The sequence below is a fragment of the Trachypithecus francoisi genome, unplaced genomic scaffold (genome assembly GCF_009764315.1).
Source record: "Trachypithecus francoisi isolate TF-2019V2 unplaced genomic scaffold, Tfra_2.0 Contig00288, whole genome shotgun sequence".
NCBI lineage: Eukaryota > Metazoa > Chordata > Mammalia > Primates > Cercopithecidae > Trachypithecus > Trachypithecus francoisi.
Window position 1 is genome coordinate 103,079 of NW_022680545.1, and position 22,293 is coordinate 125,371.

General features: G+C 36.3%; 1 protein-coding gene across 1 annotated transcript in view; it reads right to left on the reverse strand.

Moving 5' to 3' along the window:
- LOC117083075 (H(+)/Cl(-) exchange transporter 3-like) overlaps positions 1-22,293 on the reverse strand; it is a 64,271-nt gene that overhangs the window by 29,750 nt on the left and 12,228 nt on the right. Inside the window, exon 2 of the mRNA XM_033210305.1 lies at positions 19,558-19,733. Coding sequence (XP_033066196.1) covers positions 19,558-19,717 — 160 coding nt within the window. The 5' untranslated portion in view covers positions 19,718-19,733. The remainder of the gene's footprint in view (positions 1-19,557; positions 19,734-22,293) is intronic.

Consider the following 22,293-nt stretch of genomic DNA (forward strand, 5'->3'; position numbering starts at 1 on the left):
TGGCACATGCCTGCGGTCCCACTACTCAGGAGGCTAAAGTGGGAGGATCACTTGGGCCCTGGAGGTCAAGGCTGCAGTGAGTCATGATTGCACTACTGCACTTCAGCCTGGGCAATACAGCAAGACCCCATCTTAGAAACAAACACAAAAAACATCACACAATGATCAATTTTTCAAAATCAGAACCAAAAACAGCAAACATGTTTTAATGCCTAAACAATTCCTTTTGAAGGAATTTCTCAAATATATTCAGGCATGAACATAAGCTAATACAAAGACTAAGCAAAAAAATATTTTAAGAGTTCTAAATTTTAGAAATATTTAAATCCAAATATGCCACTATTTACATTAAGTGTAACCAAACTAAATGCTCCAATTAGAAAATAAATGCTACCTAACTGGATTTGAAAGTTCAACTATATAGTTACAAGAGTTTCAACAAAACACACAGATGCAGAAAGACTGAAAGTAAAGAGGATAAAAACAGTAAAGTATGAAACTCTAATCCAAAGAATATTGGGAGTTATATTAATATCAAAGTAGATTGTAAGATAAAAAACTATAATTAGAAATAGAGTTATTTAAAAAATAAGAGTGGTTCAATTCACCAGGAAGATATAACCTAATAACCTAAGATCAAAGTATATAAAGCAAAATTGACAGAATGACAAGAAACAGTAGATAAATGTGCAAATAGAGTGAAAATGTTTTAACACATCACTTATCAAATACTTAACAGAAACAAACAAGGAGAATAAGCAGTAAAGAAACAGATTATTTTAACAGATTAACAAACTTTACCTAATGAAGATGGAGAGAACACCATAACCAAAAACTTCACATTATGTACTATTATAGTATACATGGAACATTTACCAAAGTTGACTTTTTTTCTGGGCCACAATACAAGTTGCAAAAAATTTCAGCACCCTGAAATTACATAATGCATATTCTTGGACCGCAATAATATTATAAATAATTAAAAACAGCCAGAAATTTCTCATGTGTTGGAAATTATAAACTGCACTTCTAAATAACCTGTAGCCCAAAGTAGACATCATTATAAAAGTTAAAAATGATTTTTAAATAGTGGTAATAAAAAAGGCATATGGCATAGAATTAAAACAGTATCTGAAAAAAAATTTATAGCTTTAAATGCACTTACAGGAAAACACAGCTTAACTGAGGAGCTAACCATCCAGTTCAAGAAATTAGAAAAAAAAAAACCATCAAAATAAACTCAAAGAAAGTAGAAGGAAATAAGATCAGAAACTAATGAAACAGAAAAGAAATACATAATAGAAAAGAACACCAAAGGCAAACCAATTCACTGGAAAAACTAATGACTGATAATCTACAGTGACACAGATTACGGGGGAGGGCAAGGGGAGAGAAAGAAGAACAAGAGAGGGGAAGAAGGGAAAGGAGGAGGGAAGGGAAGCAGGGAGTAGGAGAAAGGAAAGGAGACGGAGAAGAATTGGGAAAAAGAGAAGAAAAAGACACATAACCATTATCAGGATGAAAAACCAACAGTACAAAATGGGGAGTCTAGAAATAGACCCTCCTATATATAATGAGCCCTTCATATACATCAGAGGTGGCACTGTACAAGAGTGGGTAAAAAAACTGTTTTCTAGTAATTGATGTTGGGGCAACTGACTATCTGATATGGTTTGGTTGTTTTGTCCCCTCCAAATCTCATGTTGAAATGTGATTTCCAACGTTAGAAGTGGGCTTAGTGGGAGCTGTCTGGGTCATGGAGGTGTACCCTTCATGAATGGCTTGGTGCCCTCACCATGGTAATGAGTGAGCTCTTGCTGTTAGTGAGTTCACAACAAAGCCGGTTGTTTAAAGGAGCCTGGCATCTCTCTCATGCTACCCCTCTCACCATGTGACACGACTGCTTCCACTTCAGCTTCTATCATGACCGGAAGCTTCCTGAGGCCCTCACCAGAAGCAAATGCCAGCACTATGCTTCCTATACAGCCTTTATGACCTCTTTTCTTTCCTTTTTTTTTTTTTTTTTTTTTTTGAGATGGAGTCTAACTCTGTCACCCAGCCTGGAGTGCAGTGGCATGATCTGGGCTCACTGCAACCTCCGCCTCCCAGGTTCAAGCAGTTCTCCTGCTGCAGCCTCCTGAGTAGCTGGGATTACAGGCACCCACCACCATGCCTAATTTTTTGTATTTTTAGTGGAGACAGGGTTTCATCATGTTGGCCAGGCTGGTTTCGAACTCTTGACCTCAGGTCATTCACCCACTTGGGCCTCCCAAAGTGCAGGGATTACAGGCTTGAGCCACAGGGCCCGGCCAACCTCTTTTCTTTATAAATTGTCTGGCCTCAAGCATTCCTTTACAGCAATGCAAAACAGACTAGCACACTATCTATATGGAAAAAAATGAATACACTCTAACACATAAACACACACATATAGAAATCACTCAGATGACTATAGAACTAAATGTAGAAGGCAAAGCTCTTACAAAATAATATAGAAAAATGTCTTCATAACATCAGGATAGGGATGTTTTTTAAAATGAAGACACAAAGAGCCTTGGCCATAAAGCAAAAGATTAACACATAGGACCACATTACAACTAAGAATATTTGTTCATAATTTGTCCATTAGAAGAGTGAAATGCACTCCACAGAAGATATCTGTAACACATTTACCCAACAAAAAGTTTGTGTCTAGAAAATAAAGAACTTCTACAAATCTGTAAGATAGATACTCCAAAAGAAAGATGAGCATATGACCCGAATCGGTACTTTGAAAAGGATTTCCAAATAGACATGAAAAGATGCTAAATCTCTTTGACTACAAAGAAAATGTAAATTAAAACCATAATCAAAATCCATACATAGCACACTGACAAAATTAAAAGTATGACAATATCAAGTGGTTAGTGAATGTGAAGCAATGGAAGCTCTCATACATTCTTGGTCTGAATGTATACTGAAACACTACTATGGAAAACAGGACCTATGACCCAAGAATTTCACATCCAGGACAAATAACATTTGTGCCCCTAAGGACCTAAGTACCACACAAGTACATGCATAATATTCAAAGTAGCATTGTTAATAACCACCAAAACCTGTTAGGAGCTTAAAGATTCATCAAAAGTAAAATAGGCAAACTGTAGTAAATTCATTTTTTAAAAATGATATATAATAGTTTAGTGCAACCACACAGCTACTACCTGCAACAACATGCATGATTCTTGAAACCCACATTGTGTGAAACCAAGAAACAAAGGCACATATACTATATGATTCCATTTTCTTAACTTTCAAAAACAGGCAATGCTAAATTATATACTTCTTTTCTCAACACACCATTTCTGGCTTGAATAAATTATATTCTTAAGGATGCATACTGAGGTGAGCAAACCGTAAAGTAAAGCAAGAAAGTGATTAGACAAAGAGAAAATAGTATTTACCTTCAGAGGGAAAGGAAGGGTTGCGATTAGGAACATACGCAGGAGGCTTCTGGAATATGGTTATGCTTTATTTTCTTAACCTGCGTGGGCTACAAAGATGCTTGCTTTGTAATAACTCATTAAACTACACAATTATGTTTTATGCATTTTCTGATGTATTATGTCACAATTCAAAAGTCTTTAAGTTAAAAACGTATCCTAAGTATCTCTAATTCTATTAATATCTAATGTGGATTTTTTCCCTACCTAAACCTTACTAGTTCAATCTTATTTACAGTCTCAATCAGTTGTAGGTAACAAATTTCATAAGCATCTAAACTGACTTTAATGTGTTCTAAGGTGCTGCTCTTTCCAAGGAATTTCCTCTGTATTTCAGAACTGTGTAAAATAGGTCCATAGGCTTCCTATGATTTTATGTATAATCAATCCTCTGTATCCAGGGGTTCCACATCTGTGGTTTCCACATATGTGGATTCAACCAACTATGGCTTGAAAATATTTGGGAGGAAAATGGATGGTTGTTCTGTTCTGAACATGAACAGGCTTCTTTTTCTTGTCATGATTCCCTGAGCAATACAGTAGCACAACTATTTACACAACATTTATATTTTATCAGGTATTATAAGCAATCTACAGACAATTTAAAGCATATAAGAGGATGTGTGTAGGTGATATGTAAACACTATGTCATTTTATATAGGGGACTTGAAAATCCGTGCATTTTGGTACCTAAGGGGCTCCTGGAGCCAAACTCTCACAAATACCGAGAAATGACTGTATTTACTTCAGCTTATGATTTTACAGGTTTAGCACATAACTCCTTCAGCCCTTTTCAACTGAAATTCTTAACCATAACTAACCACAATACAAAACATGAAACTTGAAAATTTTCTCAATTCTCCCAATGACAGTTTGTAGGTAATATTCTACATGCACAGAAGAAAAGTTAATTTGTCCCATCATGACATTAGGGTGAGAAAGGTAGAGTGAAGAGGTAGTCATTTTAGTTAACTTTCTTTGAAAGTTTTTTAAGAAGAAAAGTGCAATGACAATAATTAAGGTGGTAACTGCAGTATAAACCACCAGTTTCTGGATATTATGCAATTAAGCTCACTTCTTTCCAATGACCTTTGTGATGATAACTATCCAGTACTTGATTGACTTTCCACTGACATCTTAGGCTAATTTTATCAAGGCACCAGTTTATTATTAATACCAACTACTTTCCTAGTTCATTAGTAACATCCTGAATTACAGCATTTCATAAACTTAGTATGAGTTTGTCTTCCCTAAACGCATTAGCTAACTCTTAAATAAACGCAGTCTCCTACTCCCTCATATAAGCATAATAGGTTAACTAGGTTGATCTGGCTGAAGCAGTCTGGAGACACAGGTGTAGAATGTTTACAAAGTAGTTGGCAACAGAAGGTGAAGTGTCAAATGTATTAAGAACATGACCCTGCTTAGAATAAATATCAGATGAACTTTAGAATTATTTGTTTATTTCTAAAAATAATTCTGAGTAGAGCATTTAAAAGAGCTTTGACCTTTTCCCAACAGACATTAAATGGTAGCAGTCTTTGTTAACTTCATTTAAGAATTTCTTATAAAAACTCTACCAAAGATTTGCAATGTAACCATTCTATACTTTCTATACTGGCTTAAGAATATACGTTGTCAAATTTGACTTTAGTGTGAAATGTCTTACTCATTAGAATACTACCAATGTTACCCGAAAATGCCAGATAAAACAATAAAACTAAAATCAACTTGTCATCTACTGAAGACAATATGCGCAAACATAACCTTTGAAACTCTGTAGCAAAGCCAAATTCTTCTAACTGAGAATACTTTTCTTGGAGCTATACCACAACTTTATACTGTTGGAAATTTTTCTGTGCTTATAAATCTACATATGAGAATACCATGATTCCTAAAACACCTTTCTTGGATTTATTAATGTTTTCTACCAGCAGTTAATATCAAAGAGCTTCATTATTCTTACTCACAGAAAGAACCAATGCCAACTGTTTTATCAGCACTCAGACTTTACCTTTAGCAACAATTCCACCACTCATTGTTTTTATGTTTGTTTGTTTGATTGATAGGGTCTCACTCTGTCACCCAGGCTAGATGGAGTCCAGTAGCATGATCATGGCTCACTGCAGCCTTGACTTCCCAGCCTCCCAAGTAGCTGGGACTACAGCCGGGCACCACCATGCTCCAGCTAATTACTGTATTTTTTGTAGAGACAAGGTCTTGCCATGTTGCCCAGACTGGTCTCAAGCTCTTGGGCTCAAGCAATCTGCCCGCTTCGGCCTCCCAAAGTGCTGGGATTACAAGCATGAGCCACTGTGCCCAGCCTTCCACCACTAATTTTCAAAACATCATATTCACTACACATTAACGGATGTTTTATTTCTATGAACTGAAAATACATTTGTGTATCTGATTATGATGCAACCATTAAAAATGATTTAAGCTCTTGCACCATAAGGCAGTGTTTCATGTATTAAAAATCTTCTGCCTTATAAATGGCACTACCAACTGCATGTGCTAGAAATATAGAACATTTGTCCTTATACTCCCTCATTCTACATCAAAACAATCAGTATAGCTGGCTGATTTTACTCCTAAATCTATTTTGAATCTCTCTACTCTCTATCACTACCTATAGCCCTAGACATTATAATTTCTTTTCTGAACTATGATATTTACCTCCACGCACTCACCACCTAACAATCCATTTGCCCACACGGCCTCTGAATGATCTTTTAAAATTACAAAGATCTTATGACTCCCTTGATTCAAAAATCTTCAGTGGTTTCCCATCACTCTTGGGGAAAAGTGCCAAAAACTTTACATGTATTATTTAGACCTTGCTTACTACCTCTTCAGCCTCAGTCCCTCCCTTTGTAGTTATCATTCTCTACACTCCAGCCGTTTTACCTCTAACGCTCCAAGCTGCTTCCCTCTGCCTGCAACTGCACCTGTACAAGCCCCTAGCACCTCCAATGCCCTGCTTCCTTCTTTCACATGCCTAACTTGCATTCATTTTTCAGTTCTCATCTTAAATAATATATATTCAATTTTGATTTCCCCACTTACATGTTCTCACAGTCATACTTTTTTTTTTTTTTTTTTAAGATATTCTCATCTTATCACCCAGGCTGGAATGCAGTGGCACCATCTCAGCTTCCTGCAACCTCTGCCTCCTGGATTCAAGTGATTCTTGTGCCTCAGCCTCCTGAGTAACTGGGATTACAGGCATGCACCACCACACCTGGCTGGTTTTTGTATTTTTAGTAGAGACAGGGTTTAGCTATGTTGCCTGGGCTGGTCTCAAACTCCTGGCTTCAAGTGATCCATCTGCCTCGGCCTCCCAAAGTGCTGGGATTATAGGCATGAGCCACTGTGCCTGGCTGACATTCATACTTCTTTACAGCCCTTACCATATCACAGTTGTACCTTTTTTTGTGAGATTGTTTAATAGTACTCTCTATCACTAGAGTATAAGCTCCATAAGAGATGGACACATCATTCTTCTTCACTGCTCTATCCTTAGCACCTACCAAGATGTCTGGTCCACAAAGGAGTCTAGTAATTATTTGCTGAATGAAATACACATAGCATTCAATCTAGAAAAAAACATATCCCAATAATCAGTTATCTCTGGGTGGTTGAAAACAACAGGTAGTTTTCATTTTCTACCTTATGTTTTTCATCATTTATATTTTCTACAATAAGCACATTTTGCTTTTATTACTTGAAAGTTAACTCTTTCCAACCCATTTTTAAAAATAAACTTCATTTTGGAATAATTTTAGATTTACAAAAGTTGCAAAAACAGTACAGAGATGTCCCAAAATACCTCTCATTCATAGTTTCCCCAATTGTTAACACATTACATTTCCATGATACATTTGTCAAAACTAAGAAACTGACATTTGTATATTATTATTAAGTAAACTCCAGACTTTATACATAGATTTCAGCACCTTTTCCATGAGTGTCCTCTTTCTATTCCAGGTCCCAATACAGGATCCACACTGCATTTAGCTCTCTTGTCTCCCTAAACTCCTTTGGTCTTAGTTTTTCAGTCTTTCCTAGTTTTCATGATTTTGACTAGTCAGGTATCCTGTAAAATGTCATCCAGTCTAAGCTCATCAGTTGCTTTTCTTGTGATTAGACTAGGATTATGGGTCTTTGGAAAGACTATCACAAAGGTGACATGCTCTTCTTGTCACATATCAAGTGTACATGATATCTATGATATATCACTGGTGATATTAATTCACTATTTGGCTAAGATAGTGTTTTCCAGGTTTTTCCCTACTCTATTCTTTGGAAGTAAGTCAATAAGTCTAGCCCACCCTCAAGGGAGGTAGGAATTAAGCTTCTCCTCCATAGAATGGAATGGGTACATAAATTATTTGATGGGAGATTTGTCTCTTTTACCTCTTATTTATTCAATTATTTATATCAACTTATATCCTTTGTATCATATATATGGGATCATTTTATACTTTGAGTTATAATTCATGCTACATTATTTTTGTTGCTCAAATTATTCCAGCTTTGACCCTTGGGAGCTTTTTCAGGTAACTTCCTGTGTTCCTCTGATGTGCCCCCATCCTTTTGTTTTATGAATACTTCTTCACTCCTGGTACTACAAGACACTCTGGCCACATTTTATATTTCTACTCTCTCAGTCCTAGACTCTGCCATTCCTCCTAGGCAATCCAGGTCATTACTAAGATCTAAAGTTAACCATTTAAGATTTTTTTTTTTTATTGAGATGGGGTCTTGCTCCGTTACCCAGGCTAGAGTGCAGTGGCAGATCTCGGCTAACCTTGACCTCCCCAGGCTCAAGTGATCTTCCCATCTCAGCCTCCTGCATATTGAGGACTACACGCAAGCACCACTATGTCCAGCTAATTTTTCTATTTTTTTGTAGAGACAGGGTTTCACCATATTGCCCAGGCTGGTCTCGAATTCCTGGGATCAAGAGATACACCCACTTCAGCCTCCCAAAGTGTTGGCATTACAAGTGTGAGCCACCACATCCAGCCAACCATATAAGATTTTTATGAACCCAGGATAATCTATCTGAATGTCATGATGTAGGTGATCTGTTTGATAACTGCAGAAAGTATAAGTAAGTTTAAACTTTGGGCACCCAGGCCAAAATTATCATAAAGGACTCTCATTTTTAATATTAAATAGCAACACTTCCATCATTTCTTCTACCATATTCTTTTATTTTGTTTCCAAAATTAATCTGAGTCAAGTAGGTAGAATTGATATGTTTCCCTTCATTTTTTAGATGAGAAAATCTAAAAGGGTGTGATGATACTGACTAATGTCAGGCAGGTAGCCATTTTCCTCTGTGGTTTTCTCCTGGCTTTCTATTCTATCCCCATTCACTTCTGGATTGCACTACCACTTCGGTGGACCCTTATGCAATACAGTTTAACAACACAGATAAGTGGCTTATATCCTGCTACTCTACTGAATAACCCACCAGTTTAGTGTCCAGCTAAACCAACACTTCATATAACTGTATTAGTTTAATAATTAAAAAGGTCTGGGTGCTGTGGCTCACACCTGTAATCCCAGCATGTTGGGAGGCCGAGGGGGGCAGATCACTTGAGGTCAAGAATTCGAGACCAGCCTGGCCAACATAGTGAAACCCATCTCTACTGAAAGAAAAAAAAAAGTATAAAAAATTAGCTGGGCACGGTGGCACATGCCTGTAGTCCCAGCTACTCGGGAGGCTGAGGCACGAGAATCACTTCAACACTCCAATTGGGAGGCGGAGGTTGTAGTAAGCCAAAGTATCACCAGGGCACTCTAGCCAAAATAACAGAGCGAAACTCTGTCTCAAAAATAATTATTAAAAAGGAAAAAAGACTCCTAAAAGGTATAAAATATGAGCAGCGAATATGTTAAATAGATGACTATTTTACAAAGAAGTTAACTCTTAACAAGCTCCTACCCTATGCATGCCGATGTATTACACATTTGTAAGAAGGAAGGATAAAACAAACAGTATATATGGCTTCCCATTATATATGAATATCCTTTCCCCACAAAATTTGGAAATAGAAAAAAATAAGAATGCTCATCAAGAGGTGAACTATGTAATCAAAACGTAATGGATCAGCTCTAAACAGAACTATGTACATAAGAAAATAAATTACTTACAAACTAACAGAAATTACTAGGATAATTTTACTGAAAAAAAAAATGTGTTGCTCAATTTAGGAGGAGGGCAGGCTATAAACAAGTAAGACAAATACAGATAAAGTCAAGAATGCAAGCACAATAGAAGCAACACCCAGTTTACTACATACAAGGGGCCCTTAACTTTAACTGAGGAGTAAGGTAAGGATTACTAAAGGGACTGAGGGCTAATTTAAGAAGCAAAGTACAAGTAGTACTTTTGTACTACTTGGTATTGGAATACTATTAGTATTCTAGACAAAGGGCCATGTATAAAGACCTGGAAAAATGACAGCCAGGCACAAGCTCAAAACTAACATTTGGGCAATAGTACAACAGAAGGCCCAATTACCACATAGACATAATATTTAGTTACACATCAAGTTTAAACTGTTAATATGTTCTATCCTATATACAATATACCTCAGAATGACCCGGAAGTTTAAATTCAGTTTTATAATTCTGCAGCCAAATTGCTGACAACTTGGAAAATACTAAAAATATAAAGAATAATTATAAATCCCCAAATTCCATCATGAAGAAAAAAGCACATTATTTTGGTGTATTTTCCTCCAATGCTTTTTCTGTGTGTGTATATAATATTGAAGAGAATTGGGAAATCATATATGCAGATTTTACCCTTTTTATATAAACACTTCACTCTTAAAGTTTTTAATACAATATAACAAGTCACCTTATTCATGTACCCAGTATGCATTTGGCAGCTAGCTTATGTTAGAATTCTCAAAATGTGGTCAAGTATGGTCGAGAGACCCCAGAAATCTTTCTCAGGGGTCCATGAGGTTAAAAACAACACTTTCAATAATACTAAGCTAACCCTGTCAGTTTCCTACTGCTATTGTAACACACTGCCATAAACTTAGTTGCTTAAAACAACACAAATTTACTTTCTTATAGTTCTGGAGACCAGAAGTCTAAGATCAAGGTGTCAGCAGGGCAGTGTTCCTTTTGGAGGCTTCAGGGGCGAATCTGTTTCCTTGCCTTTTCTAGCTTCCAAAGGCCGCTTTCATTCCTTGGATTATTCTCACATAATCTTCACACAAAAATTCTCACGCCTTTTTCTCACATCACTTCTTGTTTCATTACCATGTCTGCTACCACTGACTCTTTTAAGGACCCTTGTGATTACATCAGAGATACCCAGGTAATCCAGGATAATCAATCCATCTCTAGATATTTAATCACAAAGTCCATTTTATCATGTAAGGTAACATATTTACAGGTTTTAGGAATTCGGGTGTGGGGAGGGCCATTATTAAGTAGACCACAACATTCTTTGTCTTGTTCATTGTACTGGCCTTTCATTTATAGTACAAAAGCAATAGTGAGGAAGACAGCCTGATATCTACCATAAATCAAAACAGTGGCACCAAAATTTACTAGAAGGTGTTGTATTGGGCAGGCACAGTGGCTCACACCTGTAATCCCAACACTTTGGGAGGCTGAAGCAGGCAGATCACTTGAGATCAGGAGTTCAAGACTAGACTGGCCAACATGATGAAGCCCCATTTCTACTAAAAAGACAAAAATTAGCCAGGCATGGTGGTGCACACCTGTAATCCCAGCTACTCGGGAGGCCAAAGCATGAGAATTGCTTGAACCCGGGAGGCGGAGGTTGCAGTGAGCCAAGATCATGCCACTGCACTCCGGCCTGGGCAACAGAGCCAGACTCCGTCTCAAAAAAAAAAAGAAAAAAAAGCAGTTGTTATATTTTTCACCACCATTAATTTGCAGAAAACAAAAGCCTGTTTCACTTCCAAATGTTCTTGATAAAATGGTAAGTATTCATTTTATTAAATCACAACTCTTGAGTACACATCTTTTTAATATTCTGTGTAACAAACTAGAAAGAATGAACAGCACACTTTCACTCATACTGTTGTAGAATGGTTCCATCTTAAGGAAAAGCACGTATCGGAATATTTGAGTTGTGAGCCGAACGTTTTTCATAGTACACCACTTTTTTTTGAAAGAAAAGCTGACACACTCACTTTAGTTATTTAGGCTAAAGATTTTGCCAGACATTTTCTCAACCTGTCTCTTCAAGTAAAACAACTGACAGTATAGTGTTGCCAATAAAAAAATTTGAACTCTCAAGCAAAAACCAAATTTTAGAAAACCTGTATTCATCACTGTGAGCCACAAAGCTTCCCAACACTTTGGAAGGCCGAGGTGGGAGGATCACTTTAGCCCAGGAGTTCGACATCAGCCTGGGCAACATAGTGAGATACCCCATCTCTACAAAAAAGTTAAAAATTAGCTGGGTGTGTTGGTACATGCCTATAGTCCCAGCTACTTGGGAGGCTGAGGTGAGAGGATCAGTTGAGTCCACAGAGGTCGAGGCTGCAGTGAGCCGTGATCATGCCACTGCAGTCCAGCCTGGAGGATAGAATGAGACCCTGAATTAAAAAAAAAAAAAATATTTTGAGGCCAGGCGCAGTGGCGCACGCCTGTAATCCCAGCGCTTTGGGAGGCCAAGGCGGGTGGATCACTCCTGAGGTCAGGAGTTTAAGACCAGCTTGACTAACATGGTGAAACCCCATCTCTACTAAATACAAAAAATTAGTCAGGCGTGGTAGCACATGACTGTAATCCCAGCTACTTGGGAGACTGAGGCAGGAGAATCGCTTGGAACCCAGGAGGCAGAGGTTGCAGTGAGCAGAGATCATGCCATTGCACTCCAGCTTGGGCAACTAGAGCAAAAATCTGTCTTAAAAAAAAAAAAAAATTTTTTTGAATGAAGACTCCTGACTTTGCCCACAGGCGCAGCCTTTACTTTTCATTAAGAGGACTTCTGATGGCTTCTATTCAGTCTTACATTCAGCTGGGCTGTGTTCTATTGCTAAAGAAAGACTAGCTAAATGTAATAATATACTCTTTTATAATATAGCTCTGTTATAATTCTAAAATCACTGTTATCTAATATATATCAAATCTCAGAAAAAATATACATTGATGACCTCGTGAAACTGTCTATACAGTCCATCTATTCGAAGATACTCTAAAATACACCTATGAATCCTGCCAGAACATCACAAATAATCAATGTTTATACTATACAATAATGGTGTCTTTGTGGAATCTTGTGATTCAAGTAGGAGATATTGAAGAATGTTAATAATAAAAGCCCTGTTAGGCCAGGCGCAGTGGCTCACACCTGTAATCCCAGCACTTTGAAAGGCCGAGGCAGGTAGATTGCTTGAGCCCAGGAGTTGGAGACCAGCCTGGGCAACAAGGAGAAACCCTATCTCTACAAACAAAATACAAAACAATTAGCCAGGCATGGTGGTGCACACCTGAAGTCCCAGCTACTCAGGAGGCTGAGGTGGGAGGATGGCTTGAGCCTGGGAGGGCAGAGGTTGCAATGAGCTGAGATCACGCCACTGGGTGTGACAGAGTCAGACCCCTGTCTGGAAAGACAGCCTGGGTAACAGAGCCAGACCCCATCTCAAAACAAACAAAAAACAAAAAAAGCCCTGTGAAACTTTACTGCTTACTCCAAACATATTCCTAAAAATCACTGTTTCATATACTAGATAGTAACCACTTCATAATGTCACTTGGAAATTTATCTTAATATTAGTAATAGGGTGTCGGCTGAACAACTGGTTAGGTTTTTGTTTTATAAACACTTTGGATCATTTAACTAAACAGTTTCTTTTATTTACTTGCTGCTACAAAGTTTAGAGGCAAATTTGTGATCTCCCCTTAAAATGTATATTGGTAAATCAGGCGTGGTGGATCACGCTTATAATTCCACCACTTTGGGAGGCTGAGGCAGGAGGACGGCTTGAGGCCAGGAGTTTGAGACCAGCCTGGTCAACATAGTGAGATCCCATCTCTACAAAACATATTTTAAAGTTAAAAAACAATAATAAATTTTAAAATGTACATTGGTAACTTTTATTGGTCTCATATCTACATTTTAGATCACCTCAAGTTGTTTTCCCTTTGCTTCATCTGTGTCAAATATTTATGCAAATGATTGAATTCTGTTTATCCTTTTAAGTTGCTTTATATCCTTTTTTGGAATGAAGTAGATTACTAGTATATTTCTCACTATAAGTACATTTGTATTATGGTTTTACCTAATGAGATCTAAAACCCTAGTTAATACGAATCCACCTCTTAGAGACAGCTAGTTTCATGCTGATGCCATGTTTCTGCATTCACAGGAGGAAGGGCTGGACCCTGTATTTGTGTTATGTACCCTCACTCTAGGAGGTGTCTTGACACTAAGAGATGGCCACTCAGCTTCTGGCATTATCACTCTGCATCTACTTTGCCAAGCTTCTTCTTTTGAAATGTCTTGTGTAGGCAGTAGTTAAGAATATACCACCCAGAAGAATATGAGATGAATAAACTTACAACTATTTTGAATAAAGCTCAATCTAACAATAGATATTTGAATGAAAATACTGGAATCTCTTGTAATAGCTCAGAAGGCAGCTTAAGTTTTAGCAGGGTAGGATGACAACACCTTGACCAGGACAATCCACCTCTGAGCCTCGTCTACTATGTGGTTTCTGAGTTCTGAAGCTCAGAATGTTACATATATGGGAAGCAGAATACAATAATCTATGGATTTCTCTGGATTCCATTCCCAGTTACCACATGCCCCAAGATTTCCAATAAATCAGAAAACCTCACATTTGCATTTTAGTATTTCCAAAGGTTTTATTATTATTATTATTTTTAGAGACCGGGTTTCGCTATGTTGCCTAGGCCAGAGTGCAAGGGCTATTTACAGGTGCGATCATAGCATCCGACGGCCTTGAATACCTGGGCTCAAGCAATCCTCTTGCCTCAGCCTCCCAAGCAGCTGAGACTGCGGGCGCCCGGCTTCCAAGGCTGTTTTTATTTTTAAAGTTATGTACAGATAGGAAATCAAACACTTAGGAGTGAGCCCTCTCAACTCTTACTCTTCTCACATCTCCCTCTCAGTCTATACATAATCAGAAACCTGGGAGAAGCCCCTGATGTTGTCAAGTAAACATCTCAGATGTGATAAAAAAGGATACAGGGGCCTAAATTTTAAACTTACTAGCATATTCACGTTATCAACATAAATTAACTACTGAAAGTTAATTTGCTTAAACATGTGGCTGATTACAGTTTCTACCCCATCAGTCAATCTCAGTAACTTCTCTTACTTCAAGTGAAGATAGTACTATCTATTATAAGAATAATTGTAAAGCTGCACTCATGAAAAGTCATGTGCTTCATTTTCAGTGAGTCAAGAGCCATATGGTTCTCTTTAAAGAATACAACGCTGGCAACAAAATCTTGGCTCTCCTTTCCTGTTACTTGCGATAAAAAATTTTTGCATTTTCCATGGAATCTGAATTACTGACCAAAATGACTCATTCAAATTAGATATACCTAATATAAACACATTTCAGGCCTAATTTTTCAGCTTTCTGCTAGCTTAAATTTCTGACTGATACTGCTAGTCATCATTATTCAGAATAACTTCTATTTTTTAATCACAGTGTACTCTAGATTGTTTAGCACTCACTCTGAGCAGACTGATTACATTGAGATTATTAAGTACACAGTTACTTTCAAAGCAAGAGCTATGCGACAGATATCTACTGAAGTCAGTAGATTCCAAAGCAGCTTATCTCTGACAAGCTAAATCCTAATCCAGATGTCATATTTGAGTTCCAGAGCTACAGCTTTTCATTAATACTAGTAGAAATGTTACTGACATCTCATTTGAACATGAACATAAAAGAATGCTGCTTATGTTGGGGGTACAGAGTCTAACATATCCAAAGGGGAAGTAATCTAGAAGAGAACAGAAATGGCTACTATTTAGTGAGTCCTTACCATAAACCAGTCACACTTTAAGGATTCTACATGCATTATTTATCTGTTAAGATCTCTACATGCATTTAATTCTCAGAGCAATCATTTAAAGAGTTTATCACTTAGAAGTTTATTACTATGTTGTACATGAAAATAAACTGAAGTATAAGGAGGCTATGTGACTTGCCACAAGTTACAGAGAGAGTAATTGACAGAACCAGGATGTAAATTCAGGTCACCAACTTGAAAGCCACTGAACATCACGGATTTTCATTCAACACATATTCAAAAAAACACTATCAGTACCTTCTGGTAATTGTTATTTTTTGGTATGCTAAAAAGATACGGAGTCATGAAGAATTACTGCTTGACTTACTAACCACTCCCATACTCCCCAGATATTGAGCAGAAACAGAAATAAGCTTTTTCCTCTGATACCTGCTTTAACCCATAGTGGGAGACCTAATGTGAGGCTCCAACTTCTTCCAAGACAATCCCCTTCCTGCTACTGTCAACAGGAGAATATCAGCTATGTTGAAAGAAAGAATATTCACTATCTTCAAAAAGGACATTCACAGTTTCACATATATAATACTTATCCCTATTGCTGGATGTTCATGCATTATCTTCCCTCTACAACAACCTTCCCAATTCTAAAGGGATATCAAAATGATATCTTTATTTGGTGAGATGTAACATTTGGAATCTGTACCACCGAATTTAAAACTCACATAGTTATTTTTGACTGTTACTCCACAACTTACACCTTCAACTACACTAACTTTGAGGACAGAATCTTTATATAAACTACCAATACACTGGGTACAGTGGCTCATGCCTGTAATCCCAGCACTGTGGGAGGCCAAGGCAAGAGGATCGTTCGAGCCTAAAAGTTCAAAACCAGCCTGGGCAACATAGTGAGACCCCATCGCTACAAAAAATTTTAAAAATTAGCTGGTGGTGTGCAACTGTGGTCCTACTCAGAAGGCTGAGGCACAAGTATCTCTTGAGCCCAGGAGGTAAACGCTGTAGTTAGCCATCATCGTGCCACTGCACTCCAGACTAGGCAAAAGAGCAAGACTGTCTCCAAAACAAGAAAAGAAAACACCAATGATTGCCTACGCTATAATCATTCCAACTTTATACTTGCTAATTGGGCCTTCCTCTTGTTTGCATGTTAAAGCGCCTAATTTCAGAGAAGGAATCATAATTGTCCTAACCAATCAGTAATCTCATTCCCCTTTGCCAGTTATCAATCTTGGGGTAGGCATGTGACCCAATTATGGCTGGTGACACAAAAGGAAGTCTATTGATAAGGTTCTAGGAAAAATTATCCTCCCTGATAAAAGAGCAACATAAGTAGATCCTTTCTGTGCCCTTGCCCCATCCTTACTGCTTGGCACTCTCTCCTACTGAATACCATGAGTAAAGACAGCACCATCACTTGACGGTAATGTGGGAAGATGGAAGGAGTCAGCTCATCCTATGTCTTCCTACTTCCTGGAGTTAATTTTCCCCCTCACATAAAGGGCTAAAGAGCTATTTAAACACAGAAAAAATGGGTATGCTATTAATTTCACCTAATGTTTCAAATGATGAATATATGTATTTTTCTTGTTTATAATTTTGTCATTAAAATTAGAAAAAAAAATCTGTGATGAAGACAGCAAATGACCAATAACAGCAAAATACTGTATTTTAAACCAGTAAATATCCAAGGGAGCTCGAACTTGAAGTGTCAATATTCTGAAAAGAAGTGAAACAAAAGAAGGTAAAACCCAATAGTCTCAACCATTTTTATTCTTGAGCTATTTCCTGTTGAGAAAATGGTGAGGAAGCAGAAAGGGGAAAAAAGAGGTAAAGTATTCTGAAGTCCCTGCATTTTCCATAAAGTGGTAAAAGTACTAATGCCTAGAACTAATAAATCAAGGATACATGTAATAATCTCTAGGGTAGCCTACTGAACAAAAAATAAGAGAACATATAACAAGGTATTGAAGGTAACAGAAATAACGGGAGAGGAAAGAACAGATGTGAAAAACAGAAAACAAATAGAGGATGGTCTGAAACCAAACATATTGGTGATTATGTTAAATGCAAACAGACTATAAACCAATAAAAGACAAAAACAAATTTAAAAACCAAAACTCATATATATGCTGGGCATTGGCATATGGATAAAATAAGAAAAATATTTCAATGTAACACAGTAGAAAGCCCAGAAACAGATCTACAAAAATATAGCCACTTGATACATGACAAAGATGTCACTGTAGTACACTGGAAAAAGGAAAGTTTTTTCCAATAAATGGTGCGGGGCCATTTTTTCATATGGGAAACCAGTTTTTCATATGGGAAAAAAATGAATCTGAACTCTTAACCCACATCATATTTAAAAAATTAACTGCAGGTAGATAAATCTAAATGTGAATGACACAAAAATAAAACTTCTAGAACAAAACAGGAGAATATCTTTGTGATGTTGAGGTATGGGAAGACTTGTTAAACAGAACACAAAAAACACTAAGAAGAAAGGAAAAGAAAAAAGTTTTTTTTGTTGTTGGTGGTGGTGTTTGTTTTTTGAGACGGGGTTTTGCTCTGGTGCCTAGCAGGAGTGCAGTGGTGCAATCAAAGCTAATTTTTTTTTCTTTTGCATTTTTATTGTAGAGACAAGAGTCTCCCGTTTTTGCCCAGGTTGGTCTCAAACTCCTGGCCTCAAGCAATCCTCCTGCCTCAGCCTTCCAAAGTGCTGGGATTGCAAGCATACATGACTGAGACTGGCTTAGAATAAAGAAAAAGATTAGTTGGATTTCATTAGAATTGATGATATCTTCACCAAAAGATTTCTTTAAGAGAGTAAAAAAACATACGACAGAATGAGAGACGATAACAGCAATACTGAACATGTAGCTAAAAAGGATTCATAATCAGAATGCATCATGAACTCCCATAAAACAGGGAAAAGGACTGAATAGGTGCTTTAAAAGAGGCAGTCTAAAAATCTGATAAACACACAAAAAGGCATTTAAACTCATAAATCATCAAGTAAACATAAATTGAACTAAAATGAGAGACTACGGCAACCATACTAGAATAGTCAAATTTTTAAAAACTGGTATCATGTATAGGTGAAGATGCGGAGTAACTAGAACTCTCACACATTGCTAGTAGAAATGTACATGCTATATCCACTTTGGTAGTATCTTTGAATAGGGTAATTGACAAGTACCTATAAAAAAAAGAAAAGGAAGTCTCTCTGACAGTATCTGATAACACTGAGATATACATATTCTATGATCCAAGCATTCCATTCTGTGATATGTATCATACACAACTGTGTACACACACATGAAACACATGCACATGAAAATTCATAGTGGCACTGTTAGCAATAACCAAAATCTGAAAAAAAAAAAAAAAACTAAATAATGAAATATCAATGTAGAATAACTAAATAAATTGAAGTATGTTTACACAATGGGACATTACACCAACAATGAAAATAAGGTAACTATTGCTATATACAACAATATAGATAATTTCAAAACATAAGTAAAAGCCACAGACATAAAAGAGTATACAGTATGAATTCCATGTATATAAAGTTTAAATACTTGCAAAACTAGATAGAAATCAAAATAATATTGAAACTGAAGGTGGAACAAGGAAGGATTCTGAAACTACTGGTAATGTTTTATTTCTTGATTGAGGAGTTATATAATAAATGTTCACTTCGCAGAAATTCATCAATTTCCACACTATGATTTGATGATGTACATCTCTCCGTATTACATTATATTTAAAAGCTTACCCTTAAATGTAGTAGCTTCTTTTGGGGTGATGAGAATGTTTGGAACTAGACAGAAACGGTAGTTGCAGAACATTGTGAATGTGCTAAATGCCACTCAATTATACCTTTACAATGGTTAAGTTTATGTTACATAAATTTGACCTCAAATTTTTTAAGTTTCTGAAAACTGCAACCTCAATAAAATAGTGTACATATTATTAGTGGATATTCATGAATACAAACATTAGGCTGTCATGCTGAACTTACCAACTGCAGTGTCACCATCTAATAAGTTGTCATCTTCAGATGTTTGAAAGTCCATAATCACACCTGCTCCATCTAAAAGTTCCTCATCACTGCTTGCACTTGTTATACTGTTGTAGCTGTTTCTATAGTAGCCTCTATGGAACAGCTGCTCAGACTCCATTTAGCTGTCTGATTATCTGTTGGGGGGAAAAAAGAGGAAAAAGTCTTAACATTTTTCAAACATACAATAAAAATCATTCAGTTTAACATCACAAAAGGAAAGTTACGATCTATGTGCTAAAAAAATTAAATGCATTCACTATAACAATAGTTACCTTTATTAAGTATTTTGGGGTGAGGTAATAATTTTACTCTCATTACACAGCTGTAAAAAAGAATGAAGAATTTCTCCAGGTAGATCTCCAATTGTTAAGTTGAAAAATGTAAAGTATATTTACATTTCTGCTTGTGCATGTATAGATTGTCTCAGGAGAGATTTCCAAGTAAGTTGTCCACAGGGTAGGGAACAAGATGGCTGAAGTACAAGGTTTGAAAAACAGACTGCCCCTTTTGAAGATTTTATCAGGTGTAAGTACAACTTGATTTTAAAAATAAACATTTATTTCATTATCCTTTCATCATTTTAATATTTAAATCTTCAGAGCCTATGGTCAAACATTAGCCACTGATGAAACAGTAACAGGCAACAAACCAAAAAAGGGTATGTTTTCATTGTTCTTACTCTCAATATTCTTAAATCTATATTACTCCTAACTAGTTTGAGTTTTAAATACATCCACTTACTTACTCAATACCAAAATAAGAGTTCAACGTAAGTATGGGGACATTAGCAATAGACTTTTAAGCTGCATGTGTGGGACTTGAAAGATGCAGTCATAAAAGCAGTCAAACCAGTAAGCCTTGTAAAACAAGACTTATCAGATATGGCCTACTAAGTACACACAGAAAAATGACAGATGAAGACTAAAGTAAGCACAGTTCAATTCCAGTGCTGAACTCTAGTAGTGAATTCTAATACTGAAGACTTGGAGTGTTTTAAGACAATCTCTTATACTCAGTAAATTTTCCTTCTGCAAATGGAAAAATAACCTCAAAGAGCTTTAATAACAAAAAGGTATTTATGAAGTTTTAGAAAACTAGACTATTACTGACAATAAATATCTTTTAAACAGATTATATAAATTTCCTCACTTAAAGTATCACTTTGAAAAAGGTGAAGTTTTGAGAGCTCCTTGAGAGCATGCCTCTACTCTCCACATCTGGCATAATGATCCGCACAGTGTGAGAACAACAAATGTCAAACTATTCAATTCATGATGTCAAAAAGAGAAATATATTCAGTTTTCAATGTAAAAAATCCTGTCTCCAAGAGTATTAAACTGTTCTTAGGGGAATAACCAAAACTAGCAAATAAATTAAAAAAGAAAAACGTAAATACTTGCTGCTTTGCAACTTTATGAATGTTTTATAGTTATTGCTACCAAAGATGGCATATTATACTAAGATTTGTTAGAGTATATTAATTAAAACAAAAGGAAAATATGAAAGTAGCTGTTCATACTAAGAAATCTGCAGTTCCATAGAGGCAAACAAATTAAATATTATGTGGTTTTTGAGAAAATAACTAAAAGGCTTTTAAAAACATAAACATTAATAGTTTAACAATCATTTAATTTTGATGTAGCAAAGCATGTATGCTAAGATTTTGTGAAGAACACAGTGTGTTTTTATTTCTTTACAGAATAGAAGGGCTTAATACATGTGATAACATTTAGTGAACATTAGCTATAGGCTACACAGCACTGAAAAAATCTCTCTAAAATCATTAAATCTTTTTATGTGTTAAGACTTCAATCAGCAAATTCCAATATATCGCCTTCATTTTATCCCTAAAAATCTCTCAAAAATCCTAAGTGGTAACTGGAAATTTTAACTATTTCTGTCAAAAAAATTAATTTCATAACACCTTTGAGACACCTAGCCTGCAGATCATTCTTTATAACATGAGCACGCAACTCTGCTCCAAATAAACCAATTAAACTCAGACCTGCATGGGTTTCATTTCTATAAATTTGATAACTTAAGATAAAAAAAAAAAACTATTCCGCTAATTAACCCAAAAACCTAGAGCTGTGCTGACTGATGCAGCAGCCAGCAGCTACATATAGCTGTTGAGCCATTGAAACATGGCTGGTCCAAACTGAAATGTGCTCTAAGGGTAAAATACCTACCAGATTTCCAAGACTCAGTATTTAAAAAGGATGTCGTATATTTGACTAGAAATTTTATACTGATTACATGTTGAAATATTTTAGATCTACTGGGTTAAATAAAATATATTTAAAATGAATCTCACCACTTTCTTTTTACCTTTTTAATGTGGCTACTAAAAAATTAAAAATTACCTATGTGGCTTGCATTTGCAGCACTAACACTTTTATTGAACAGCACCTCTATAAAATATTCAAATTTCTATAGCAACGTAAAGGACATATAATAAAAGAAAATCTGAACACCAGTGTTGAATATTTTTAGGTTCTAAACCCAATGCCCAGGTTTAGGCACAAAAGGCTATTTGGACTCTTAACACAGCAGCTGAAATTTTACATATTTAAACAAGTAATAATGCAAATCACCTTTTCCGTTTTAATTGCCAAAAAAAATCACTTCAAAACATTGTAATAGAAGTGCAGTAGCTTGTAAATATGTTCTTACAAAATTATAAAAATTAGACAT